This window comes from Bos mutus, chromosome 5 (assembly GCF_027580195.1).
Source record: "Bos mutus isolate GX-2022 chromosome 5, NWIPB_WYAK_1.1, whole genome shotgun sequence".
Lineage (NCBI taxonomy): Eukaryota > Metazoa > Chordata > Mammalia > Artiodactyla > Bovidae > Bos > Bos mutus.
This window is the reverse complement of record NC_091621.1, coordinates 43,758,434-43,786,267: the sequence shown is the minus strand read 5'-3', so window position 1 is coordinate 43,786,267 and position 27,834 is coordinate 43,758,434. Positions and strand designations below refer to the sequence as shown.

Sequence of the window (27,834 nt, the reverse complement as noted above, 5' to 3'; positions counted from 1 at the left end):
TTCCACAGTTTACTGTGATCCACACAGTCAAAGGCTTTGGCATAGTCAATAAAGCAGAAATATATGTTTTTCTGGAACTCTGTTGCTTTTTTTATGATCCAGCGGATTGTTTTTTTGTGATCTGCTTTTTTTCATTTTGCAGTATTGTATCTTGGTCTCTCTGAGTCTCTTATATCACCTAGGGGAGAGAACTTGAATTCTTGGCATTTTTCCAAGTCACTTAACCTCTCAGTTCTAAAACTGAGATGGCTTGGTACCCAGTAGATCTGGCTCATAGTTCTTGGTGGCAATGTAAGTGCACCATGCTGTGGAACCAGCCTAACCAGAGTTTAAATCCTGCCATCCATCCGTTTGATAAATAAAAAGCTCCTAAATGCCAAATACCATGCTTTGTACTTGGTGCTGAGGATTCAGTAAACAAAACAACTTCTTACTCTCATGAAATTTACTCAGTTGATAAAAGACTGAAGGATAAATATATGTCAAATGGTAAATGCTTAAGAAATATAGGGCAAGGGGCTAGATACTTAGGGGAAGCCCCATTTTAGAAATATGGTTAAGGAAGGGTCTCTGATAAGGGGACGTTTGAGCAAATATTAAGTGAAGAAGTAAGTATGGGTCTAGCTGGTGAAAGAGTGTTCCAAGGGAAAAGGCCCTGAGATGAGAGCATGATTGTCCTGTTGCAAAGAATCTAGTGGGCCAGGGCAGTTAAAACAGAGAAAGGGAGGGGAAATGTAAGAGACAAGCTGACATACAGGATGGTGGCTGGTGAGGCGAGAGGACTCACCTATATCTTACAGGGCCTTACAGGTCAAAGGAGAGACCTGTTCTTCCATTCTGAGTGAGACAAGACCAAGACTGGTGTCCTTGGCAAATGACGTACAACATTTCGATTTCTGAGTCTTCGTTCTCGGTTTTAAAAATGAGTTGCAAAATTGTGAAGATCAGAAATCACGTAAGAAAATTTGGAAAGAAAATAATCCATCAATACACACTGAAGATTACTCTGCATTGCTTCTATTTTCTTTATACTCTGGGCAGGCTGCAGCACGTCGCGCTGCTTAAGACTTAGATCCCCTGAGCGAGGATAAGGGGGATTACGTTCCTTAGACCTGGAAGTGCGGGCCTGATGAAAGGAAAAGGGGAGTTTTAGACAAGAATCTGTTTAGTCATCGAAGATCTGGAGCTGAGGGTCTCCCCTCATCCTTTTCAAAAGGCTGCAGCGACGTCAAACTCGCTTTCCCAGGCTGCAGCGGAATCACCACCTCCTGAGTCTGTTTGCCGGAGAGTTTCGGCTCTGCGCAGGTAGCCGCCTCCAACTCCCGGCATGCCGCTGGGCGTAGGGCTAGCACGTAGACTCCATTTCCCAGCCTGCCCCGGGGCTCAGTCCGGACGTGCCGGCGCCTATAAGAGCCAGAGCGCTGCGGCCGGAGCCTATTGTTAGCCGGAGCCGGGGCGGTTCTGGGCGGCTGCTGCCGGGGGGCGCCCGAGTTGTCGGAGCCGCCCGCCCTCTGCCGCCTGCCGGCCGACCTGCCCACCCATCGTCCCTCCCCGCCCTGCCGCCCTGGGAACTCCCAGACCGTCTGTGCGGCCCCGGGACTCGCTTTCTCCTCCCTCCTTCCACTTGGGCTAGGGCGGCGGCAGCGGGGGCGGCAGAGACCATCACGGGAGGAGGCAGCTGCGGCGGAGCCGGTAATGGGCCTAGGGGTGGGGGGCGGAGGGTGCCTCCTCGTCCTTTCTCGGGATCGGCCCCCGGGCGACTGTGGAGGAGTGGTCAACCCAGAGCCGCGCGGATGGAGGGGTCAGAAATGAGGGAGGCACGGACGGCAGCGGTCGGGGGGCGGGGAGCTAGAGCGCCGCCGGGAAGGGAAAGAGTCGGGAGAGGCGTGGGAGCCAGGGGCACGGAGGACGCGGGCCCGGACTGCGGGGGCAGCTTAAGGGAGACCGACCAGCGGCTTAGAAGCCGGCAGGAATTCGGATTGCGGGTTGAGTTCGGAATGGAGTTGAGATGATGTAGGATGGAGGGAAGTGAAGGAAGGGGAGGGGGGAAATAGAACAAAATGTGGGAGGAGTGGTTGGGAATTTGTGGGTAGCAGGCAGGAAAGGATGGGAAGCTGGGTACGGGCTGCAGACGCTTGGAGGGAGCAGGAAGGTTCGCAGGAGTCAGAGTGAAAAGGTACCCCAGCGCTGAAGGGTTCAGCGGGGGTGTCTTATGAAGGGGAACTGGTGACTGGACACGTCCTTTCAACCCAGGTTCCTGAGGTCTCCCATTTCTTTGCGGCGTTGTGTGGGAAAACGAAAGCATCAGTTGCCCTAGTTGTTAGTTGGATCTTTTTTCACAGGCCCAAACACGCAGCCGACTGCCATCCATTCCTTTTAGTACGGTCTTGATTCATCCTTTTAAAGGGAGCTAGAGTGGCAATGTGACACATACACGGTTCTTAAGTATGAAACGTTAGAAGTTATCCCCGAGAGACACAGTGCCCCCATGTCTTGCAGTTTTCAGTTCAAGGTAAATCCATCGTTAATTCAGATTTTCCTTTTCTTTTACCGACTTTCCAATTTGCCAATGTCCAGAGCCAGGAGGATGTTGATGTGTGCCAGAGTTATAAACGACTGGAGATCCTTGAGAATTCATGGGTCCTGCAGCACCATGTTCCAGGTCTCCCACAAAGATCTCATGCCCTTCATAGGATGGGAGTTTAGACACGGAAAGCCAGAACCTAACCTTGTGTCAGTGACCGGATGAAACCAGAGAGGGAGGGTTGGCGGGCAAAAGCTTCCTTGAAATTCCTAGTTTAAACAAAATGTTTTCACTTGAGCACCTTGTGAGTTCATGATCCTGGTTATCACAAGGACACATGGAGCCACAAAATTCATAGTATTTGAGGAGCAGCTCACATTGTTTTGTAAAAGGAGAAGCAGGACTGGTCATCTTATTTAGGTTGATCTTAACACTTAGCAACAAGCTTTCCTTCCTCTAATCCAGCTACACATGGTAGCACTGACATCTTACTAGAGATTTTCGGCCCTTGACCTTTAGCAGAAGGTTGGGTTCCAGTCGAGTAGAAGTGGGCTGTGAGAGGTACCTCGTCTTATTTTGGACTCATTTAGGAGAGAGATTTCATTACCTAAACTCTGTCAATACGTTCTGCATCCACAGAATTAGGGGAGGGGCAGTTCCTTTCTTGGTAGTCTCACATATGCTGGGTTTTGGGGTTTGAGGGCGGTTATAGGAATCCTCATAGGCCTGAAAAGGCTTAAGCTTAGTACTAAAATACATACATGCTGTAAATCTGTTTTATTTGATGCTAGCCTAATCTTTTCTATATACTATGGATCTGAATTATTTTGTATACCTTTGGGAAATGTTCAACTAGCAGAAATACTTAAGAAAAGGCAGTAAGGCATGCAGCTAGAAAGTGTCAGCTGACCTTTCATTTTAATGGCACAAAAGCTTTTATAGAGGTTTGCATTATTTTCTCCAAAAGCATTTATTCTTTGAGTTGGTCATTTTGACAGTTAACTGTCAGTTATGACCTGCATTTCCAATCTCATCTTATTTCGGTATGGGTTAAGTGCTTGGAGTATAAGTTAAAAGTGTTTTTCTTGAACCTAGGCATTGATCCTCTGCCAAAGAATAAATAGTTGAGAGAGGTGGGGATGACTGATTTCTAACTGTGGTTGGAAAGGAAGTTGAATTGATAAATTGGAAAGTGGAATCCATTGTTGTTATTGCTGTTTCAGAGAAGGATTTCTTCAGGTCACAGTGGAAGTGGATGGGAGGTTTCTTGGTGCCCGGTGGACATCTTTATCTCACAAGTCAAGTTCACTCTGGAAAGCTGGGTTGAAATTTTAAGTTATACTGGTTCTCAGGACAGAATTTTGGGTTTTTTTTTTCTTTTTATTTATTTTTTGATAAGAATGGGTTAATGGCAGAAAAAGTGATGCTAACATCCTGGATAGGGTGAAAAGAGCTCAGTCAGTATGCACATTACTTAGATATATAGCCATTCAGATGATTCTCAGACATTTTAAGGAAAATATTTTTCTCCCAGGTTTTGCATCTTTTTTTCTTCTTTCTTACTAGCCTCCTCCTATCATTGCCCAGAAACCTCTTTTCCAGAAATGGGAGTGAGGAAGACATAGGAAAAAAAAGAATAGAGAAAGCAGCCAGCAATTCTGGCCGCCCAGAGTGCACAAAAAGTGACCTGAAGAGAAAAGATAGCCTGGGGGCACCTGGGTTAAGACAGTGGAGGATTATTTTAAAACACCATCTTGGACCAGACTCAATCACATGCAGGGCTTAAGGAGAAACATTCAGAAGGAACCCACACTACTGGAAGCAAAGGGACCCCAGAACAGAGGACAAGAAAGGACAAGGAAGCACATTTGCTTCCCTGGTGGTCCGGTGGCTAAGACTGCCTTCCAACGCAGGGGGCATTGGTTCAATCCCTGGTTGGGGAACTAAGATCCCACATGCCACAGGATGCCGCCAAAAAAATATAAATAAGTAAGACTTGTTTAAAAACTTGATTTAAAAATGAATCTATTACTCAATGGACATGAGTTTGAGTAAACTCTGGGAGTTGGTGATGGACAGGGAGGCCTGGCCTGCTGCAGTCCATGGGGTTGCAAAGAGTTGGACATGACTGAGCGACTGAACTGAACTGATGAGTACCTTCAGGCTTAGGAACAAGGCACTTCCCTAGTGGCAGTATTAACTGGTTCTCAGTTAAAACTGAAGCTGGACTTCAGTCCTTTCTAAGAAGGATTTTGAGCTCAAGTCAGCTTTTTTATATGGTCAATAAGATTTTTTGGTGGGGAGGAAATGTTGAGTTCAGTGGTCAACATTGTTTTTCTTTTTTTATTTCTCCCCCATAAGTACTCCATAGCAAGGGTCTCACCTCCAATAATAGAATGAAATGAGATTTGTTAGTTAATAAGCATCTTTAAGCCCAGCTGAAATCTTAACCTTAAATAAAAGTCATAGCTGTCTCCATTCTTAACCCACGTCCTAGGAATGTCGTGACCCAAGATCATGTCCTAAGAATGTGATCTCCTAAGATGGGTAACCTGAAGAACAAAATTGATACTTTGGGCTCATTTTTAAATTTAATTACAATTTGTATCTAGGACTTGATTTTTTTATCTTTCTGGCCAGTTTATTTCAGGAGTGTGCTGGTCTGAGACCTATGAAGACAGGTTTCTTAGGTGCATCTTGTGACTTGAATTTTTATGAGCTCTGGCTAGGTAAATTAAGAAATACCTACTTATTAGGTCTGGTTGACTGTGGAGCTGAACCAAGAGCAGGCAAATTGCTTCCAAAACACAGGCTAGAAAATCAGCACTGTAGCAGGCACCTCTTACCACCACAGTGTATTCTGGGGAGTTGCTCTGCAGTCGTGCAGCCCTGGCTTTCTGGGCAGTGTTGTTATTCCTGCTGCATAATTAGCACTAGTGAGATCATAGTCTGGGGAGATTCTGGCATTACTGAGGCAGAGCAGGGAGCTTTCGCATCATCATATGTGGCCCCGGCTCTGACAGCGTTTCTGTTGAGCAGATTCATATCCTCGGGAACTCAAGTCCAAAGATGGAGGAGAAAGATCTGTCCTTGGGAAATGGACTATCCCAGACTCCTTGGTTGTGTGGCAGCATGTTGAAAACACTGCCTGCTGTAATAATGTAACCAGAGTAAATCGTCACTTCTTTGCTATTTGTCATGCCCTTGCCAGTTTCTTTATAGAGGGCAAGGTTTGTAAAGGGAAGCCTTGCAGAGAGGATGATGGTAGGTCAAGCGAGCCCAGGTTTATGGAGCAGTAGGCAATTGGGAAAGAGTCTGGGTTTCTAATCTTCAGTCCATTCCTTCCCCCCATACCAACCCAACCCCCCCTTCAGTCCATTCTTTAGAATCTAATTTGTCCTTTTCAGGAGCCTGGTGAGACACTTTACATTTGTGAAGATCTGAATAAAGCATTTCCCTGTCAGTGTACTTTGAAATTGAAAGCCTACAGCAGTGTTTCCCAAAGTGTGTTCCGAATCCTTTGCCCTGTAAGATACTCTAGAAACAGAGGATTACAGATGTGCGGAAGCCCTGCCTTCTGTTTCCTCTTACCCTTCACCAGGTTCTTTTAACATATTAAAAGTCTCTAAAAGGTCTTCGTAAAAGCAGTTTTCTTAAGTATTTTGACACAGCAGTCTTATTTCCATGTAAAAGCTATTAATATATTAATATCGTGTGGGGTGGGGGTGTGTGTGTGTGTGTGTGTGTGTGTGTGTGTGTTAGTCGCTCAGTTGTGATGGACTGTAGCCCACCAGGGGCTTCTATGTCCACGGAATTCTCCCAGCAAGAGTACTGGAGTGGGTTGCCATTCCCTTCTCCAGAGGATCTTTCTGACCCAGGAACTGAACCTGGACATTACAAGCGAATTCTTTACCATCTGAAATTCTTTACCTGGGGGCATCAGGGAAGCCCCCCACCCCACCCCTGTCTCCAATTTTCAGATACTATAAAAATTCAGTTGTTGTAGGAGGAAACTGAGGCACACTGACACACGCCCCCTGCCCACCCCCCCACCCCCCCAACACCCCAGGCCTCTGTTAATTAATATCTGTGGAACTAGTTTATTTAGTGGATACAGTTTGGGAAATGCCAGGCTATATTTCTAGAAAAATAATTGGATCTAGTATAGGTTGAGGCATAGCCTAATTCTGCCTTTGATCCCCAGTCCCTCCTGCGGGCCCCGTGGAGAGCTCTCCTGGGCGAGCAGAAGAGCACTACTGTTAACCCAGGGCTAATGAAGCCTTGAGCCCAGCTGGCTTGGAACCAAAGGCCTTCACTCCACTGGGAAAGGTGCTGCCGTTACTCATCTCATTATTCGAAGAGTGTTTGATGCTGGAGGGGCTAGGGAGAAACAGAAGGAGGAGGGTGCTGACTGGAATAAGTAAGGATATGACCTTGTCTCAAGAGAGCAGATGTCCGTGCTAGTGACTCAGGGGCCTGCTTTCTGCACTTGGAGAGCTGTGTGCATAGACTTGGGAGTGGTCTGTCTCAGGACTGGAGCGCTGATTCCTCTTCTCCCTTGGGCAGAATCCTAATGCACCTGGCTACCTGCTGGTGAGCAGGGGCTTTGGGGCCGACGTGGTGGGCTCCCCCAAGGAAACCCCTTTGAAACCAATGGATGCATTCACGGGCTCGGGTCTCAAGAGGAAGTTTGATGATGTGGATGTGGGCTCATCAGTTTCCAACTCCGATGATGAGATCTCCAGCAGTGACAGTGCCGACAGCTGCGACAGCCTCAATCCTCCTACAGCTGCCAGCTTCACACGTGAGTGAGCCACTCCCTCCCAGCCTGCACCCAAGTCCCCCAGGCATTGGAGCCCTTTGCAGCTCTCACCACAGCTTCTGTCCAGCTTGGGGTTTTGTCCTTAGTTGTAATCTCTCCCACTCTTAGCTCCATCGTGCTCTTTGGAGGACCTCATTGCTCTAATATCATAGACTTAAGTGGGATTTATTCTAGCTGATTTTACTTGGGCTGTGGTTTTTGGGTCTCCAGAATGGGTCGAATTAAACTGAAGAAGGAGGAGTCCAGGAGTTTACCCTTTCCCACCAGAATCCCATATAGTTCCACAAAATTGTAGCTCTAGCAAGAAGTAAATGCTTACTGCCTGATAAGGCAACTGGGGCATCTCAAGGCTTCTTAATTCTTACAGCTCAGTTAGTTTCTTGGAAGGAACTTCTGATTCTGTAAATCAGGGCTTATGTGTGGGGTAAATCTGGCCCACTGCCCATTTTTGTAAATAAAGTTTTATTGGAACACAGCCACAATACCCAGTGTCTACAGTGGCTTTCATGCTATAACAGCAGAGTTGAGTAGTTACAACAGAGACCTTGTGGCCCACAAAACCTAAAATATTTATTACCTGGACCTTTACAGAAGAAGTTTGCCATTTACTGCTATAGATCAGCACTGTCCAGGGAGGATTCCCTGCTGATCTGGTGGTTAGGATTTGGCACTTTGATTGCTGTGACCCAGACTCAATCCCTGGTCAGGAAACTGACCTACAACCCGTGTAGGCCAAACATACTACATAACCTGTGTGGTATGGCCAAAACAAAACAATGCGGTCCAAAAGAATTTTCTGCTATGACAGAGTGTTCTGTATCTGTATTGTCCAGTATGGTAGGCATTAGCCATATGTGGCTATTGAGTGCTTAAAGTGTGATTAGTGTTTACCTGAGGACCTGAATTTTAAGTTTTTATTTCATTTTAATTACATTGTCACATGTGGCTAGCAGCTGCTGTATTGGACAGTGAAGTTGTGTAGATTGTTAAATCCTGAAAAGATTACCTACAGTTCTCTTCCTAACTGATCTCTAAAAATAGATTTTGTGGTCATCTGTTGGGCAGAAGTCAGCCAGGAGACAGTGGTATGGACCTGGTGATGGTCAAGGTCCTTTCCAACTGTGCATTTAAGGTTTGAAGATGTGGAAGGTCTCAAGGTACAAGGAGCACCTTTGGAGAAGAGTTGAGAGCCTAGATGGATGAGAAAGAATGAGGTCCTCCAACAGGCCCTCTCTGGGTTAATAAAACTTTCTGTGCTCCCTTCTCAGCCACATCCATCTTGAAGCGGCAGAAGCAGCTGCGGAGGAAAAATGTGCGATTTGACCAGGTGACTGTGTACTACTTTGCTCGGCGCCAGGGTTTTACCAGCGTGCCCAGCCAGGGCGGCAGCTCTCTGGGCATGGCCCAGCGCCATAACTCTGTACGCAGCTACACGCTCTGTGAGTTTGCTCAGGAGCAGGAGGTGAACCATCGGGAGATTCTTCGTGAACACTTGAAGGAGGAGAAACTCCATGCTAAGAAGATGAAGGTGCCTAAGGGGTCTGGGGTCTGATACTTGTCCTGTGTCAAGAAAAAGCAGAAAACCATCTAGGTCTATTGTGTTTTTCTTGTTTGTTTGTTTGGTTTGGTTTGGTTTGGTTTTGGACTGTTGCCTTTGGTATGTAGAGATTCCACATCTTTCTAATGAAGAATCTCAGATTTGGAATCAAATCTCAGTCTGAGACACTATTCTTGTCTGTGGTGGGGAGTCTAGCAGAGACTCCCTAGACTTCCCTCCCCTTCCCCCATCTATCAGTGTTTAAGATTTGAATGCCTACCTGAAGGCGTTCCGGTCTGCCACCCCTGGACCCTTAGGAAGCACAGTGTTTCCATTTCTCATCAAATGATTGTCCATTAGCTTGATGCACAGAACAGGTGTTGGATCTTTTGGATCCTTTGAAAGGATGCTGCCAATTCTGTACCTCCTGTTGCTTCTAGATGATAGGTTTTCAGGTATAAACAATAGCCTTACCAAATAGTTATTTTTGATTTGTATAGTACTGGGCCTGCAGTCTGATGCTGCTCTTCAAGTTTAGGAGGAGAGTAGGGCTGGAAGACCCACCTCAGATTTCTCTTTAATAGCTCCACATTTGCTCTTTGCACCATCTGGCACGCGACAGCTGTGGTTTCTACCAGTCTGCAAAATATTGCCCCTAGAGTTCCTAATTCTGAGCTTGGAGAACACTGGTTCAGGCCTGGCCGACTTTCTTGTGGGCTCAAAGTATGCAGACCCATGTTAAAACAGGTGGCTGCATTATTTCCAGGGTCATGGGTGAAATCCTGATGATACACACAACGCAGGAAAGTGGGAGAACCAGTGACAGAGGTTGTGTATGAACTAGACCTCAGTGCTCTGTCCCTTTGAGAGCTCTGTGTCTGCTGCCTGCAGTCCACGCCTCAAACCGTACACCTGTTTTTCTAACTACAGTGACATTCAGGCTTCCCCGTCTTCTGTCTGAGGAATTCCATCACTGACCTATCACCTTTCTGCTGTTATAGCAACAGCTGAGCAAATAAACTTGTCATTTGCCATGAAGCCTTTCTTCCCTTTCCCTCTGTGTCAAGAGAACATCCTTACTTTGGACCATTTTACTCTTTTCTTAGAAATCTTTCCTATCTTTAGCACTTTATAGAAGAGGCAGTTGTTCTCAAAAATAATACATTTTGCATCTCCCATATGCCATCTAATATTTGTTTTCCCTTTGGACTTCCATCCAGAAAAACAAAAACACTGCTGCTTTGCATCAGTATTAGTACCTATAATTTTTGTAACATTTTTATTACTTTCTTTGGCCTTTTATCCATATGGAATTCATTATTAACAAATAGTATGAATTGGGAATCTAACTTAATTTTTTTTTCCCCTAAAAGAATAGACAGTTGTCCCAATACCATTTAATGACTAGAATCTTTCTCACTGATTTGAAGTGTTCTTCTATTAGGCTATATTAAATTCCCTATCTACATGGTTTCTTTCTACTGCATTTCTAATCTCTTTCCTTTGATAGGATATCAAGGAGGGGAGGGAGGTGCTTCAGAGGAGGCCAGCCCTGGTGGAATGGGCAGGAGCAATGCTCAGGTCTGCAGGAAGGCCCCTCGTAGTTGGCCTGCCTGCAACAGAAATCATGGATGTGGGGTTCCCCAGAAGCACCACTTTCTCTCATTCCTCTTCTCACCTCCCCACAAACAAACAAACAGGACAGGTTTGTAGCTTATTAGCCGGGTCTGTTGCATCACATCTCTCCCGGGAGTTATTCCTTTACCAGCATTCTTCTGACTGGCTGATGAAATGAGCCAAACCCACCAGTAGCTTGGCTTTCATCCTGCCAGTAGCTTCCAGAGCCCTGGGGATCGTGAGGCCTCATTTTCTTTACCTGAACTCTCAAGTGGGTTTTCAGAACTCATTCAGCCACAAATTGTCTTCAGCCTGTCCTTCCACTCACATCGCCCTTCCTGCCTCTTTGTCCTTCTTAGCCAGAGAACCCAGATTCCTTCCTGCAGAGTACACGCAGTATTATATTTGCCACCCTACCTCACATGCAGCTTTCCTTGGAAACCAAATAAAAAGGATTAGAAGGGAGAAAGAGGGAGTTCCCTGGTGGTCCACTGGTTAGGACCTCAGTGCTTTCACTGCTGAGGGCCCAGGTTCAATCCCTGGTCCAGGAACTAAGATTCCTGAAGCCATGCAGCATGGCCAAAAAAAAGGAAAAATAATATTTCTTTTAGGCCATGGGAAGTGAGGGCTTTCTTGATAGCCATTGATAACTTGCTCACTTTTTTCTCCTCCCCATAAAATGAAGCTCTTCTGTGTGTGCTCAGATTATTACTTAGACTGTGAGGATTCAGGTTCATTGACAAAGACATGATAGGTAGTCTTGTACTACACTTTAAACGTACTCTTCCCAGAATTGTGGTTTTGGGTCCTTCAGAGTGCAAGCTAACAGGTGTTTTGCAAGGCTGTTTACAGCCAAGGAACATCCATCCATTGAAGTGCCTTCTCTTCGTCCATGTATTGGATGGCAGGTTGGCTGAAGTAAGGGGTAGAAGGCTGCAAATGGAGGGTATAACTGTGGGGGAAAATTATCTTCTGGGGGGGAAGGTGAGACAGATTTGGAGAAACTGAGCCAGAAAGCTGATGTCCCTTGTGTTGACGGGCTGGTGTTGGTGCTACATAGGCTTCCTGTCCTCCTACTCTAGATTATTCTCTGGACTGACTCTCTCCAGTATGGTAGGCACTTGCCATACTAGTGGCTATTTATACTTAATTAAAATGAGATAAAGGTTGAAGTTCAGTGTGTTTACCGTGCTCAGGAGCCACATGTGCGCCGGGACATGCTGCGTGGACGTCTGCATTGTGGCAGCAGCTCACTTGGCCTGACCTGCTCTAGTTGTGCCCGGTGAGGAGGCTCCTGCTGATCCGCTCTGGCACCTGACCTTCCTTCCTGTCTCTTGGCAGCTGACCAAGAACGGAACGGTGGAATCGGTGGAGGCCGACGGCCTGACGCTGGATGATGTTTCAGATGAAGATATTGATGTGGAAAATGTGGAGGTGGATGATTACTTCTTCCTGCAGCCTCTGCCCACCAAGCGGCGACGTGCCCTGTTACGGGCTTCTGGGGTCCACCGCATCGATGCTGAAGAGAAGCAAGAACTTCGAGCCATCCGCCTGTCACGGGAAGAGTGTGGCTGTGACTGTCGACTGTATTGTGATCCAGAAGCATGTGCCTGCAGCCAGGCTGGGATTAAATGCCAGGTCAGTCCTCTCTGACCTGTGGTGGCATAGTGACCATGGTAGCATAGTGACCATAGTGTGGTCACCTGATCACAGGTGACCTGTGACCCCTGGCACCCCAGAGTCAGGGGTGTTGTCTGGTGTGGGTGCCAGTGAATGTGGCGGGTCCTTGTGTAGGGAGTAGCACTCACCATTCTATAGCCCTCCTCTGCCGACCAAGAAAACAAGTATGGCAGGATTCTTAGGCTGTGGAGATAGGGATGATTTTTTTTTTCCTGTGTCTCTCACCTCAGAGATGATAAGAAGCAGTTGTCAGCACCTGGAGGAACGGGATTAGTAAGTTTTACATTTAGTAGCTGTCCTTAAATACTGACTTGTTCCTTGTAAACAGAAGCAAAGAACTGAGGTAGGCTTTAGGTTTTATCTTACAAACACTTGCTCATGGTACCACTAGTCCATTTTTGTAAAAATCAGAATAGTCCTCAGAATCTGTAACTCAGGATCAGATTTGGGCTGAAATCCACCGCATCCTTAAAGATAGCATCGTTTCCCAGAGAGCCTCTGACAAGAGACAGTTTGGAAGACAAATCTCAACTGGAAAATGGCAAAGAATATTTATCTGGAACCTGTATACTGAGGCTATCAGTTCTGAGTCCTTGGGGTAGAATGTATCCTAAGCTTTTCTTATTTTCGGGTTGGTATCACATAACTATAACAGGTCTGACCAGATAATGCTTTTCAGACTAAGTGCCATAACGAATTGGTCTGTTACACACAAAGCTGAGGTTAGTTCTAAGAAATGGACTTTTCCCAAAAACTGGAATGGAGAGTTCTGGAAGTTGATATCATAGGAAGACCCTGTGTATTTGTCCATACTTATTGTCTATTCGCATTTTTATTTTTGGTATGGGTGGGGTTTTTTCAACTGGAGAATTCAAAGGGGAGAGGAGGAGGTAGAAAGCATGTCTTTTCCAGATATCCCTGGTGTGTAAGTCTTGATGACTGCTTGCAAACCAAACTGGCCAACCATCAGGGGAAAATGAAGCAAGGAGGGAAAACGGGCCATTATTTTGTTTGAATCGTCACTCTAGCATCTTAGCCAATAGAGGCACTTGTGCCTAGTTTCCCAAGAATGTATTGCCTTAGACTGGCTAGGTCTTCTACGTCCTTTTCCATCCCTGTCGTCAAAGAACAGGATTGGTCCCTGGCCTTTTGTTTTCTTAATAAAGTAGGTAAGTTATGGAAGAGTCTCAGGGGTCCCTGCATTTCGTTTTCTTTGAGAATTGTCAGCTTTCAGAGAGTTCTCTCTGGACTTGTAACTGGAAGGGCTCTTTGACATGATCTTTGTTTTTGTTCAGAAGAAACAAAGCCCTAGGAGAGAGATGACTTTTCTTGAGGTCACACTTACTAATTAGTGGCTGAGCTGGAATTAAAAGGCAGGTGGTGTGGTAGCTCACAGGGCAGGTTATTTTTTTTTTTTTAGGCTTTTAAACTTTGTATTTTGTATTGGGGTATAGCCAATTAGCAATGTTGTGATAGTTTCAGGTTAACAGCTAAGAAACTCAGCCACACATATACATGTATTCATTGTACCCCAAGAGGTTATGTTTTGAATCTGCTGTTTCTCTTCTAAGAAGATCTCAAACTCTGACTCCCTGTGTCTGCCAGCTAACATCTCCTATCTCATCTGGCCTCAACCACCTTGTCTTCTCAGGTGGATCGCATGTCCTTTCCATGTGGCTGCTCCCGGGATGGCTGTGGCAACATGGCTGGGCGCATTGAATTCAATCCAATCCGGGTCCGGACTCATTACCTCCACACCATCATGAAGCTGGAGCTGGAGAGCAAGCGGCAGGTGAGCCGCCCGCCAGCCCCAGATGAGGAGCCCTCTCCCACCACCAGCTGCAGCCTGGCAGCAGCACAGGGTGCGGAAACACAGGACTTCCAGGAGTTCATTGCCGAGAATGAGACGGCGGTGATGCACCTGCAGAGCGCGGAGGAACTGGAGCGGCTCAAGGCGGAGGAGGACTCCAGTGGCTCCAGTGCCAGCTTGGACTCTGGCATCGAGAGCCTGGGCGTGTGCATCCTGGAGGAGCCCCTGGCTGTCCCAGAAGAGCTGTGCCCGGGCCTCACTGCCCCCATTCTCATCCAGGCTCAGCTGCCCCCGGGCTCCTCTGTGCTGTGTTTTGCTGAGAACTCGGACCACCCGACCGCCTCGGCCGTGAACAACCCATCCTACTTGAACAGTGGGCCCCTGGTCTACTACCAGGTGGAGCAGAGGCCAGTCCTGGGGGTGAAAGGAGAGCCTGGGACAGAAGAAGGCCCACCCTCCTTCCCCAAGGAGAAGGATCTGAATGTCTTCTCTCTCCCTGTTACCTCACTGGTGGCTTGTGGCCCCACAGACCCAGCTGCCCTCTGTAAATCAGAGGTGGGGAAAACATCCACTCTAGAAGCGCTAGTGCCCGAAGATTGTAACCCCGAGGAGCCTGGGAGCGAAGACTGTCGCCCCTCCTGGTCCCTCTCGAGCCTCCCCACGTGCACGGACAGGGAAGAGGGCTGTGCAGTGGAGAAGACCGCGCCGCAGAGTGCGGACAGGCCCCCGGAGGAGCCTGCCCTGGAGCTCCCTCTGGCAGTGTGACGCAGGGGCGGAGACTGCCTCGCACCCGTTCTCTATTTATTCCCTTATTTTATCTAACACCATTTCAAAAACAAAACTGTAGAAGCAGCTGCTGCTCCTATGTTATTTTATTGGGGTCACTGGGGAAAGGGTGGGAAAGGATTGTACAAGTATTTTTTAAAGGGCCAACAGAACCAAGGAGACCAGCCCCAGTTCGATCAGGGGACAGAGTCTTGGGGCAGAGGAGGCTGCATCCTGAGCTTTCTGGGCGTTCGGAACAAAGAACTAGGATCTCATAGGAGGAGCTGGGTAATTCTAGCAGCAATTCACGTAGGGACCAGAACATCAGTTTGAACAGCATGACAAAGCCCCTTCCTCTCTTCTGAGCTCCAGGCAGGGTTAAGCTCACCTTCCTCAGCAGTTACTCTGATACCCCACTTTGGTGTGTCATAGTAATACAGTTGGAATCGTCAGCTGGTTGAGTCTAGAGAGGGGCTGAGAGTGTCTCTGCTTCTGTACAAAACCCCTAAGATCTATAAAAATTCAACCTACCTTCCCTGACCCCCCTTATTTGGTAAATAAGTTAATATTTGACATTTTTGTTCTCTGACCTGTTCCCCACACTGGGGATTCCTGGTCTTAACTTGGAAGTGTTTCTTTCACACATTTTTAGGTACTAGAGTTAAACTTGTCTTTCCCCCGCCCCCGCTTTGTCCTTTTTCCTTTGAAGGGAAAAAGCTAGATTGGCTGGGATGTGGCATCAAGAGCTCGTCTTCCCTTTGTGTCTAACCGCAGCTCCATCAGGCAGCTTTAATCTGGGGCTCACACATCCCATGGGAGGCCTATATGGAGCATTAACCTATGTCCAGAGGAGGCAGCAGGAACAGGCTGCTGTCTGGAAAGATGACTTTCTTTGTGCTGTGCTTGCCTTTTCACCTAGGTTCTTCCCCACCCTGTTCCCCACACCTCCCCCCCAAAAATTAAGCTTTAAAGGAATGTAGGATGTGGCAAGTTCACCAACTAGTGTTTTTGTGTTACCTTTCTTGTTTTTTCCTTTTGATCTACCCTCCTGATCCCTCTTGGATATACAGGGTTAGAGTTCTTATATTCACATACTGTTCCCAAGAGCTGCAAATGCTTATTGGCTTCCTCCATCTTGATATATAAAGATTGGAAGCCAAACCAGTTCCTAAATGCTTCCTGCAGCTCCCAGGTTCTAAGAAGTCAAGTTCTAACTGTAACTTTTGAGGTCTATAGAGTGGAACTCAGATTCTGTTTGTACCTTTATTAGGGGGGACATGGTTCCTGTTCTCTTATGTCCAGTTTATGTTCCAGGATGTGCTCCACTGAGCACTGAATTCTTTTCACTAGCAAAGTTACCACTGCCTCTGTTTTCATTTTTTTTTTTTAAATGGCTCTTTTGCCTCTGTTTGAAAAGGGAGGCAGTAGGGAGCAAAATACTCTAGCATCCTTCACACCATGCTTCATTACTGGTATGGTTTATTAACCAGGAAAAGACAAAGTACAAACCTTTTTTTTGTTTGGTGGAGGAGGTAACTGTTCCTACTTATTTTGCTTATAAAGCCTTTTCTTGTGGTATGTTAAGGCCCCAGTGTCTGAAAGCAATCTTTATGTATGTATATCACAGTAGCATTTCACCTATCAAACCTAAACTGAGCCTGAAAGGCCTTATATTCAACATGGATACATCCTTTTAACTTATTCTGCCTCTCCTGTTCATTCCTGTTTTTGCTGGTTTTACATTTGGAGGTGAATTAATAAGCCATAGGCCCTTATCTCTCTCCTCTAGGCTCACAAAAGAGTCGAGAGTCCTAAGCACCTGTGAAATAGGTGCTATCCTCAACTGAGCTACACTCCGCCACCTTAGACTGGTCCCCTCAGATATAAGATTGAAGTTTAGTTGGGAATTTGACTCTCAAGATGAATCTTTCTAGAAGTTTGTGTCAGAAGGGGAAGGTGAGTGCTGTATCTTCCCTCCTTAGGAGGGCTCCAGCCTAAGCTAGGAAGTGGATTCACCTGTTAATAAGACATTTGGGATCAGACCAAGAAGCTCAAACTAATTAAACTCATTGCCAACCCCCAAGATAATAAATCCCTCCCTTCATTAACTACAGATCTGACTCACCTGTCCCAACGTTTTAAATGCTAAATATTAACATTAACAATCTTGTCAAGCAAAGGGCCTTTTATGCAACCTAGTCCATCTCATTTCTGGTGCTACCTGAGCTGGACAGACAGAATTACAGCGCATGGTTGCTAGAAAGGCTAGGCTGCTGACCACAAAAGCAGAGCTTCAGTCCTGCTTAGACTAGGTGGGATAAAAGAAATCCAGATAAATCACTCATTACAACTCATAATATTTTCCAATTTCCTTTCTCACATACTGTACACAGGTAGTATTTTCAATGTGAATCCAAAGCTTGTCTGGTTCTCTGAAAAAATTTTTTTTTGGCTTTTAGGTCCTTTACATTGTGATAATGCTGTATTTAAAGAAAATATTTAAATGTAATATTAAAGAAATATTCAAAAGAATGGTGTTTTCTTTATCTTGGCAGACCACAATTCAGTTACTTGTTAGAGAAAAGATGCTTCTCTAGTACTATATATAAAACCAATTAGGTCAGTTAAGGATTAATGTTAACAAAAGGGATGTTTTACAGTGGAAAAATAGAACATTCTATGGAGCATCAAGAGCTTCACTTGCATCATGTGCCCTTAGGCGCCTCTTCAGCTGAAGCAAGTCTTGATCTGCCCTGTTGGAGCTTTTCTGACTCAGTCCCTACTCTTGGGGCCCACTTTTCAATTCATGACTTTATATGTGTGTGTGTGTGTTTATTCCTGTTTACTGTCTAAAAATCCAGCAAGAGCATCAACTTCACATCAGTTTCTTTGTTATTTCCATCCCATTAGAAAGTTCTATTCCAACCAATTATCTCTCCATTAGGTTATGTCAATCAGTCCTGTAAAAGGAGCATTAGTAACTGGGGGATGTGTAAGTAATTTCCAGCAACTGGTTTCAGGCAGTCTTTACTTGAGTTTAAAGACAGTGCTTCATGCATTTACAATAAGTTACTACAGGTCACTGAAATACACAGAGAAAAGCTGAACCCAACTTACTACCTTAGTGTAGACCTCGGGCTGGGCAGTGATTAGTACCTTAACAGGACTGATCCATGGACCAAAGAAGGCAGCCACTGTCAGTTACAGATGGATCGCTGTGACACAGTGGAGGTAGCAAAGAGTTTAAGATCCACAGGGGCTGTAGTACAGCCCAGAAATTAAGACAAGGGAAGTGAAGGCTGTAAACACTTGGGGAGAAAGTCAAGAAGCACTTGCATTTCCTTTTATCTTTTCCATTAGAATGTTCCCGTAAGTTATTCACTTACAGAAAAAAAAAAAAAAGTGCTCAAAGGATTTGAAAAAACAGGAAGTGGTTATTCCAGTCCCAGTGAGGGGAACAACAGAAGCAGCAAATCCCTATTTTTGGTCATATCAAAGTGTTGAGGGGGGCACCCAAGTACATGCGTGGATGTAAAGGCTCCAGTATAAGCAGTGCTCCTCCCCTCACCAGCCGGGACCTGTCTGGAACAAAAACAGCTGTGAAGATTAGAGCAGCGAGTAAGTCCTAGGCCAAATGAGGATTCCCTCCTGGGGCAAAAGCTCAGCCTCCTAGGATCTGAACTTAAAACACCACAGTTAAGACCAGTAGAGAGGCTACTGCCAGCTCCAGCGAATTCTGAGGAAGTTGGGATGGCACCTCTCATGGGCCACCCCACTAGGAGGGTTTCTTTCATTTCCAGCTCCCACGTGGGCACCACGCTGTGAAGCCCATGGCACGGGTTCCTCTGTCTCCCAGACCTAACAGTGCATGCAGACTTCGCTGACAAGTGCTGTTTGGTCCCACGCTGCTGGGCTGTGACTGCAGGACGACGCCAGCCACTTCATGTCCACTCAGCGCCTTGACCCAACGTAGTTGATGGAAAGCAGGACCACGTTGTGTAGCAAGAGGGACAGCTCAGTTTCTGAAAGCACCATCAACGTTAATGGTTTGGCCAGGGAACAGTTCGCCTTCCAGCTACCCTGTTGTGCAGAGCGTGATAGCAGAGGCGGGAAGCCAAGTGCAGGGAGGTGAGACGCTAAGAGGCCCTTGTCCTCGAAGCCCCACTGCTTGGTTCCAGTCCCTGCAGGTTTGCTTGCTTTCAAGTATATCTGTATTGATTCTCACGTGATGGCAGCAGAAAATTCATTAATGGCAACGGTACTTAACAGCACTGTCACCCTTAGGGTTTTTCTGGGAGAAGCTGGTCCTCAAGGGACACTTCTCAGCCCCAAGATTAGGAGGCCTACCCTGACGTTCAGAGGCTTAGAAAATAACTAGGCAAAGGTTCCAAACAGGACACCCACAGGCCTAACACCCATCCGTGGATACTTTTCATTTAGCTAGGTGAGTGTCTTTGTTTTGAATTTGAATGCCTCTGGACTAGTACTTCTGTCCTGGAACAATTCTGCTCTGTACTCCCTCCCCAAGTCACGTGGCAACGTCTGGAGACATTTTTAGTCGTCAGCACTGGGTTGGGGGATGCTACTGGCATCTAGTGGACAGAGGCCAGGGATGTCGCTATGTTGTCCTAGAGTGCACAGCACAACCCCCCACAACAAAGCCATCAATAGCGCCAGGGTTGAGAAAGCCTGCTTCATGCTCAGACTCCCACAGTGCCCAGTCCTCCCTGTCTTGCACAGTCTACTTCATTAGCTGCCTGTAGGCAAGTGACTGCGCCCTTTCAATTAGACACACAAGTTAGATAAGGGTCTCACACTATTTAATAATTAGCTCCCAAAGTACCTTAGAATAGAATTCAAAAATGACTTGGCTTTTTGTTGCATTAACCGTAGGGATTTGTCTTACCTTTCAGGCTACAGGAAATCTGTAGCCATTCTCCCAGCCAAGTTCGACACCTCTCTTCAGCAATATGGGTGGAATTCAGGCCACGAAGATAACAAGCCTATACCACTCAGAAGAGAAAACAATCCTTAACTATCACAGGGCGAGTATGCCAAGGAAGTGTGAACCCACAAAGAATCCCAAATCCCCTCTAAATAAGTTAAAACCTCAACCCTACAAGAAACCTTTCACCATAGCGATATGAACTCTGATGGACAAGAGAAGTGGAAAGGCCTATATAATCTAAATCAGTACATCTAAAATGTAGCATTCTTGATTTTTGAAGGACCAGAAGAAAAGACACATCAACCAAAATTACTGCGGGGAGTTCCTTCCCACGAGTTAAGTTCAGCCAAGAAAAAAGATGTAGAAATGAAATGAGAAAATGAAGAGCCTGGACTCTGATGTAACCAGAGACAGGAGCTCCCTGGAAACTCCCAGCCCCTGAGAGCCCATCAAGGACTACGGGTTGATACTGCAATGAAGCACTTACCGACTTCACCTCCTGAGCGGTCAGCTGGCCAACCCCCAGCTTTGCCAAAGCCTTGTCCAGTTGGTGGATCACAGTGGTGTGAGTCTTTAAACGGTGTCTCAATAAGACAGAAGGCAGATAAGGTGTGAGAAGCATGGCTCGACACAAGGCTTTCTGTGACACAACAATATAGGGGGAGAAAGTCAACTCGGTGTTACTATAAGACCTAGAGCGAGGTGAGGCCGTGGAAGAGAGAAAGCCTCAAAGTGCTCACCATCTGCAAAGCACGGAGCTGGTCTATGCCCAGAGGATGGTTAGCGAAACACTCTCTCAGAGCCAGGATATCATGTACTGCTGGATGGGTACCACGTTGCATCTTGGGAGAGTAAGAGATGGGAAGATGTTAGGAAGGTCCTGACTAGCCCTCTTACCTAGTTTTAGTGCACATTGCATCTAACAAGATTCTTGGTTTGCAGGAAGGCTTAACTGCAGGAATACCTTGGTGCACAGCTCTGTCATATGCCACTGGAGTCCTGCATCAGAAATGAGAGGGACAACTTTTTCTAAATAACAAAGGATTTCTGGGTGGGACTGCTTTCGGAGAGCATGATAGATGTCTAAGAAATCAATTTGTTGCTTTGGGGTCCAGAAATGTTGGATCAGCAGTTGCCTAGGAAACAGGTACCTGAAAAGAAAAGGAATCACAAAGTCACTTGCTGAAACTAGCATCTTTCAAAGTGAGCTAAGAGCATTTAGCAGACATGAATGCTAGGAGGAAGAGATGGAAACACTTTTTTCCCTACCTTACTGTTCTTTCCTGAGAATGAGAGTCAGATCAAGGTTTAAAGATACACTGAAGCCCGATTTCAAGCAATATTACTGAGGTTTATGTAAAAGGAAACAGTGTAAGAGACGAGCCTTGCACACAGCAATCAGACAAATGACTCCTTTTGAGCCAAAGCATGTGAAGAACACATTTTGGACAGAGCTTCAGAGCTGGAGGGCATCACTGTTTGTGATGCTGCAAACTGTTCACTGCCCCTATGTGCATACAAAATGGAATTTCTTTAATTCATTTCTCTACAAATGTGGGGGTTTTAAAACATGGTCACAAATTCCCTGGCACTCTCCTCATTGAGAAGTGAAGTCTAATGTCCCTGGCTTTTAAAATACAAGTGACTGCATCAACCAAGAGAATAGAGCAGAAGTCAGTCTTTGTGACTTTCAAGGCTAGGTTATAAAAGGTCATGCAGATTCTTATTTGCTGCAACAGTCATTCTTGGCGCCCTGAGCTGCCATGTCAGAAGTCCCACTATCCTAAAGCCACCCACACTACAGAGGCCACAGGTAGGCACCTGAGTTGACAGTCCCAGTCTTACAAAACCATCTCTGCTAAAGCACCAGGCCTAAGAGTGACCTTAGACTGTCCTGACTAGTCCATTTACCAGTTAGGTGTTATTGAGGGACCTCTGTCAACACCACACAGGAGAAAAATCATTTACCCACCTGAGCCCTGCCCAAATTCCTGCCCCATAAAGTCATGAAAATGCTGACTGTTTCAAGCTTTTAAGCTTTGAGGTTGTTATATAGCAATAACTATAGATAACTAGCACAGCATGTAAGGTCATAGTTTAAAAGTATCATCTTTGGATATAAGGTAAAGTAATAAAGATAGATATTGTCAGAATAAGAAATGCATTTTTCTCCAGAAGGGAAAAAAAAAAATGTCCTAAGTTGCTATGCCTCTCAGGGAGTGGGCTGTGCCTCTAGGGATGATGGAAAAGATCATTATCTTATCTCACATCACATAGGAACAGCTAAGAGGCCAGGACACCTCTCCTACAGCCGTTCCAGTAACCCAGGTGGCTTTTATGAACTTTAGCCTAATGAGAAAACTGGAGCAGAAGTTTGATAACCTCTGCCTAGATTCTGAAATGGAAAGCTCTTAATTTCTAATTTAAAAAAAATCTACATATCTTCAACATGCTAGGGAGACAGAACTCTGTACTCACATTAGCAAGAAGACCAGGTAGTTGGCAAAGGGTGGAATGGAAAGAATACCTAGGAAAAGACACTTGGTGACGTCTCGACGAAACTAAGCAGAAATAAACACAGATGCAGTTTTAACCCAAGTGTTTGATACAACGGACAATCCCTCCACCCCACTATGCAGCAAACTTCTATTTTAGCCCAGATAAAGATCAAAGTTATTTCTATCTGCCTCCGGTTGGTAAGTTCCTTAAGGACAGAAGCCCTGATCTGTCTGTTCACTTTTGTATTCCAAACACTGTCTAGTACAGGGCCTGACATTAGACCAAATTCCTCAGTAAATTCTTCCTGATCTATAGAATGGATGCTAGATTATTATTCTCAGCTTCAAATCTACCAACAAGTCATCACCAAATACTACCTTCCTGCTGTCTTTTGAATCCTTCTGTGCGGATTTTTGTATGTTCAGAAACAAACTGGATTTTACTGTTTACAACTTTTATCCAGAAAGTGTGCCAAAAACTCTATGGACCTGTGTTTGGGGGGTGGAGGGGGGCGTGGCGCAGCAGCACGGTGGTCACAAATGAACTGATTCTGCCAAATGATCTGATCTTCTGGCAAGGGGCAACAGCTTGGTCAGTAGTGAAGAAAATAGGAAAGAAAAAACTTGAGATCTGAACTTATCTCACCATGAACTTCTGGATATCTGTCCCTGGTGCATACCTGTCTCAAATGCTCCATCTCCCGGTATGGAAGTTGATGAAACTTTATATTATGCTTCCACATATTTGTCTTTATTCTTCTAGCCTTTTTGGCATCGGCCCATAACATCTGCAATCCTGCCTCATTAAAGGAGAGGACAGAGTGTGACGTTATCCCAATTTGATTACCACAGACTTTTGCTCCACGTTCATCTACAAGACACACTTGTCCCTCCCTCCCTAACACTACTCTAAATCAAAGCTTTAAACTAGGTCACCTGAAACTCTTGTGAGGCTGACCTATATTTCATTTCTTATCCTTCTCCCTTCTGCCTCCTACCAACCTCTGCCCCCAAAGTATCACCTCTCTTCCTGCCAAGCTGGTGTTCTGTGATCTATCAGGGAATGGTCTCCCTCTTCTGGTTCATTACTCACTCCCCTTTTAAAATAAAAATTCAATGACCTTTAATCTCAGTAAGTGTTGCCTAATTTATCCTGTGTATTTCTCAACCAGATATTAACTTATTTCCTCTCTAGAACACTTTTATAATTACTAGAATTCAATACACTTCTAAGATTGCATTTTCTCTCCATTCCAAGATAATCCTTACACTGATCTAGGACTTTAGTTTTTAAAAATGCTTTCCTATTTATGAATGAAATGGTATATCTAGATTAGCTTCAAAGTAATACAGGAGAAAGCCAATGTATAAATGAAATAAGACTGGTGGCCAGGAGTCAATAATTGTGGAAGTGAGGTTGAGAATATGAAAGTTCATTATATTACTCTACTTCTGTGTATGTTTAAAAATTTCCAGAATATAAGGCTTAAAAACAAACAACCAAAATGCTTTCAGACTTTTTTTTTGTTTGATTCTAGTATAAACTGGGGAGCAGACAAAGCAGCCACTCTTATCTCCACTGTACAGCTTTTACAAGTCCATGAAGCTAGTAGCAATTATGATAATATTCAGGGCTGACAATGTGAAGTTAACTATAATTGGTACTACAATAGAAGTACAGAGTTAATAGTTATAGCTACACTTACTGTGTGCTTACTATGTATTAGGTCCTAAGGAGCTTACATGTAAGAATTTATTTAATCTTCATAACTATGCAGTCGATGGGTAGGTTCTATTACTACCCTCATTTTACAAATGAGAAAACCAAAGAACAGAGAGGTTAGGTAACAAGTCCAATCACACAGCTAGCGTGACAAGCTGGGATTTGAACCCAGGCAGTCTGGCTTCAGAGTGGATGCTTGACATTGTACCATCTCTTAGTAACTAGCAGAGCTCTGATTTTAACTGAAACATTCAGAAACCAAGTACATACAGTGCTCTTTTCACAACATGCCACCGAGGAGAGATCTGTGACAAACATTAAACCACATTTTCTTACAAGCCAGGTGAACTGATAAATCACAGGGCAGGTCTGTGCAGCTATGGATCTCTGCCTTGTGCATGACAAATAATTTCTACTATAAGCAGATGTGTGGTTAAGCAAAGTGCAAAAATACCTATATTCCTCCTAGGTGTTGTGAGAAGTTGTTTCTCATATTATCCTTCTAGAAACATCCTCAAGAAGCTCTACCTTGTAAGAAGCAGCTCAAGCATTTATGAAACACAAGACACACCAGCTCACACCCCCCCATGCAGAGCCGGAAATGATCTTACTTATTCTCTCTGACACTGCCCAAGAGCTGATCCAATGGATTTTTATTTTAGTTTTGTCTTTACCTTTCATGAAGATTGTATACAGGACATAGAAGCGGGGGAAATGACGACCCAAGAAACGATGGTATTTCCCATTAATCACTTTTGTCTTGGTCACCACATAAGAGATCAAGCTCTTCACATCTGCCTTTGGAGAAAGATGAAGCTTTGAAGACCTACAAGGAAGATGAAAGAGACTATCTGGGAACCAGCCCTGGAACTCGCTTCTCCGCACGTAAACGTAAAACACAGGCTTCAGAGAATGTATGCTAAGACCTGAAACTTCTGAAATCCAAGGAAGATCTTGAGATCACGGAGAGATAAGCAATTAGACTGAGAAAAACAGATAAGGCAGATAAGAGGCCAGACAAGAATGAATGTCGGGGGAGTGGTGAGCCTGGAGAAAGCAGGCCTGAGGGACAATTTGAGCAGCAGGCTAAAGCCAGAGAGGTGAGATCCAGGTAAGCAGCAGTAAAATCTTGAGCCGAAAAAGGGCGGCTCGGGACACGTGGAGAATTCAGGCAACACGCGGCGCTGAGAACTGAGAGGGTCAGGAAGCCAGGTCTCTAGCAGGGATACGGATGCGACTTCTTAGCGGAAGAATAAAAATCCAGGGGCCAGGGCGTAGAGCCCTGAGAATTAAGACAGCATGCAAACAATATTGAGACACTGGCAGGGCCTGAACGTCAAAAATGTTTTTCTCTCTCCAAGTCCCTCACCGAGGGGCCCCCCAGGTCAGGCCAGAGCGAACAAACTGCAGCCTTCGGACGACATATAGTCCAGGGGGCACCGCCGAACCCCACAAAGCAGCCCGAGCCCAACACACTCTGGAGAGCGCCATCTTCACAGCGAGGGAGGGGCAGACAGGGGAAAGTCGTCTTCAGGTCAAAGTTCCCGTACGTTGCGTTCCTTCGACAACGCATGCGTCTTTCCTGAGAGCTCATTGGTAACCGTAGACCGCTGGCCTCGCGCGCCCCCGCGGCGAGCCGTGGACGCGAAGGTTAAGAGCGGAAGGAGGTCTAGGATTGGATGCCACCAGCACTTCCTGGTTTAGAGACGCCGGAACCCGGCTATCCCAGAGGGAGCAAGGGAGTATCTGCCTTGGTTGGGTTGTGGTTCTGCGAAGCTCGCTCTTTGAGGGTCTGGTGACCCCTGGAGAAGCTCTAGGGCCTCCAGGTTTCCTGGCACCACCGCCCTTGTTTTCTGTCCGTGTGCCGCCAGGCTTTGGGGCGGCAGGTGCCAGAGGGCAGTTAGGCAGGGCCTCTGGCCACGGCTCCTCCTTGGTCCTGGGAGGACCCCCGGCGCCCTCTAGTGCCAGTCAAGGTCTGGCCGCGAAGGTTGGCGGTCTGGGAGCGGCCCCTGCGTGGACCACTTACGCCGTTCCCTTTTGTGGGCGTTTTTCAAAGGAGGTCTGTGGGAATAATGTCTTTCATTAAGTGCCTCTTGAAGACCAAGCTTGGGTCTCAACCTTAATGTCACTTTTGTGGGAGGCTGTCTCTGACCAGAAGGACATGCATTTTCTCCCATTACCTTCCGTGTATTTTCTTTATAGCGTTTAACCACATCGTTTATACGTTTGTTTCTTTTGACCAGGTGCCTGAACCAGCCTGAGGGCAAGCACCTTCTTGCCTTAGTTACTGTTGTACTGTTCCGCCACCGCTAGGTGTCATGCCTGTCGCCTGAAGTGAAGTCGCTCAGTCGTGTCCTACTCTTTGCGATTCCTTGGACTGTAGCCTACCAGTCTCCTCCATCCATGCGATTTTCCAGGCAAGAGTACTGGAGTGGGTTGCCATTTCCTTCACCAGAGGATCTTCCTGACCCAAGGATGGAACCTGGGTCTCCCGCATTAGTAGTTGCCCAATAAACATGTTTGACTACATTCATTAATCCCTGAAACTGGGAGGGATTGCCAGAAGTGATGTTGCAGGAAGGGGGAACCCCAGCTAGGGCCAGAGAGTGGGTTTTTCATCTAATAATCGGAAATGAATTGTATGAGGAGATACATATGCTGACAAAGCAAGAGACTTCATTAGGTAGGGGCGTCTGGACAGAGAGCAGCAGGGTAAGGGAACCCAGAACTGCTCTGCCACTTGGCTCAGCTTCAGGTTTTATGATGATGGAGTTAGTTTTCTGGTTGTCTCTGGCAAATTATTCTAAGGGTCCTTTCTGGTGGCACGTGCATCACCCAGCCAAGATGGATTCCAGTGAGAAGGATTTGGGGAGGTTGGTAGGACGTATGTGAGGCAGGAAATGGATGGGCTTCAGTCTAGGCATTTATAACTGGGCTCCTGTTCACGCTTCCTGGGATGAGCGCCATTCATCACCAGCCGCCTATACATTTCCTGAAGCAAAAGACAAATGGGCTCTAGGACTACATATTTATGACTGGACTCCTGTCTATATTTTGAGATCTCAGCAAAAGGAAGAAAATAAATAACCAGACATTAGGCATTTTTATGGCAGGGACAGAGTGGGACTAAACCCTATTAAAAGACGATAAGAGGTAATCACACACCTCCCATTCTTGGGGCAAAGGAGACATTTCACATGTGCAGAAACTCTCCTTGGGGGTCAAAAGGAGGCGGGAGCTCCACTCCATAATATATGATGCTAATACGTGATCCCATGGGCTCCTGGACTGAAATCTATCTTGGACAAAACCTGCGCAGTCATAGTGGGAAGGGTCCTAAGGCAGGTCAGATGTGGAAAAAGAAACTAGATAACTGGCTAAAGGTAGACAAAGACCTGGAAGAACTGACCTATATAAATGACTTAACCACCTCTTCACTACACTCCTTATTCAGGGAAACACCCCACACCCTTTCTTTCCTGATACACATCTCTGCCTTGCTTCTATCTTAACAAACTATTTCTCTCTGTGTTCTCCCACTTTTGGTTGTGCTATATCTCTAAACTTTGTACCTGCGTTTAGTTTTTGCCTCCGTGAGAAATAAATTTTTTCATTGGGGGCAAAGATCCAGGGAAAAACAGCTCTACCTCTAGCCCTTGCTGGTCTGGTGGCTAGGATTCCAGATTTCCATCCAGGCTACTCAGGTTCAATTCCTGGGCAAGGAATCAAGATCTCATTTTACACCACCACCCACTGTTGCCTTGCCAAAATCATACATACTGGCATCTCCTCTCTTTCACCTTTCCCGAATTCCTCTGGTTGGTAGTAGCTTGTAGTTCCACTTCCTTACCAGGACCTGCTGTTTTAAGATAACTCATGCAAGTGGTTACGATCTTGCCTGATCAGGTCA

General features: G+C 45.9%; 2 protein-coding genes and 1 long non-coding RNA gene across 9 annotated transcripts; 2 read left to right on the top strand and 1 right to left on the bottom strand.

Moving 5' to 3' along the window:
- Positions 1-1,426: 1,426 nt before the first annotated feature.
- CSRNP2 (cysteine and serine rich nuclear protein 2) lies at positions 1,427-16,820 on the top strand. Of its 2 annotated transcripts, none has more exons than XM_005908686.3 (5): positions 1,427-1,692; positions 7,091-7,328; positions 8,615-8,874; positions 11,842-12,138; positions 13,832-16,820. In XM_005908686.3, the coding sequence occupies exons 2-5, from the start codon at positions 7,178-7,180 to the stop codon at positions 14,753-14,755; spliced, it is 1,632 nt and encodes a 543-aa protein (XP_005908748.2). In that variant the 5' UTR covers positions 1,427-1,692; positions 7,091-7,177; the 3' UTR covers positions 14,756-16,820. The 2 variants fall into 2 exon arrangements, with proteins under 2 accessions (XP_005908748.2, XP_070226894.1); XM_070370793.1 differs by lacking the exon at positions 1,427-1,692 and adding an exon at positions 2,076-6,853.
- An 809-nt stretch (positions 16,821-17,629) lies between these two features.
- On the bottom strand, positions 17,630-25,452 carry LETMD1 (LETM1 domain containing 1). 6 transcript variants are annotated; one of them, XM_005908685.2, is made up of 9 exons: positions 25,294-25,450; positions 24,599-24,750; positions 22,882-22,997; positions 22,182-22,264; positions 20,668-20,854; positions 20,444-20,545; positions 20,191-20,343; positions 19,662-19,758; positions 17,630-18,777 (listed from the first exon to the last, which is right to left on the bottom strand). In XM_005908685.2, exons 1-9 carry the CDS (start codon positions 25,413-25,415, stop codon positions 18,707-18,709), a joined length of 1,083 nt encoding a protein of 360 aa, XP_005908747.1. In that variant the 5' UTR covers positions 25,416-25,450; the 3' UTR covers positions 17,630-18,706. The 6 variants fall into 6 exon arrangements, with proteins under 6 accessions (XP_005908747.1, XP_070226897.1, XP_070226898.1 ...); XM_070370796.1 differs by lacking the exon at positions 25,294-25,450 and adding an exon at positions 24,851-25,120; XM_070370794.1 differs by having other exon boundaries at positions 18,698-18,835.
- Positions 25,453-25,615: 163 nt separating this feature from the next.
- LOC138987821 (uncharacterized) lies at positions 25,616-26,453 on the top strand. Its single transcript, XR_011464114.1, has 2 exons — positions 25,616-25,983; positions 26,168-26,453. It is a non-coding gene; the product is annotated as an uncharacterized lncRNA (long non-coding RNA).
- Positions 26,454-27,834: the final 1,381 nt, after the last annotated feature.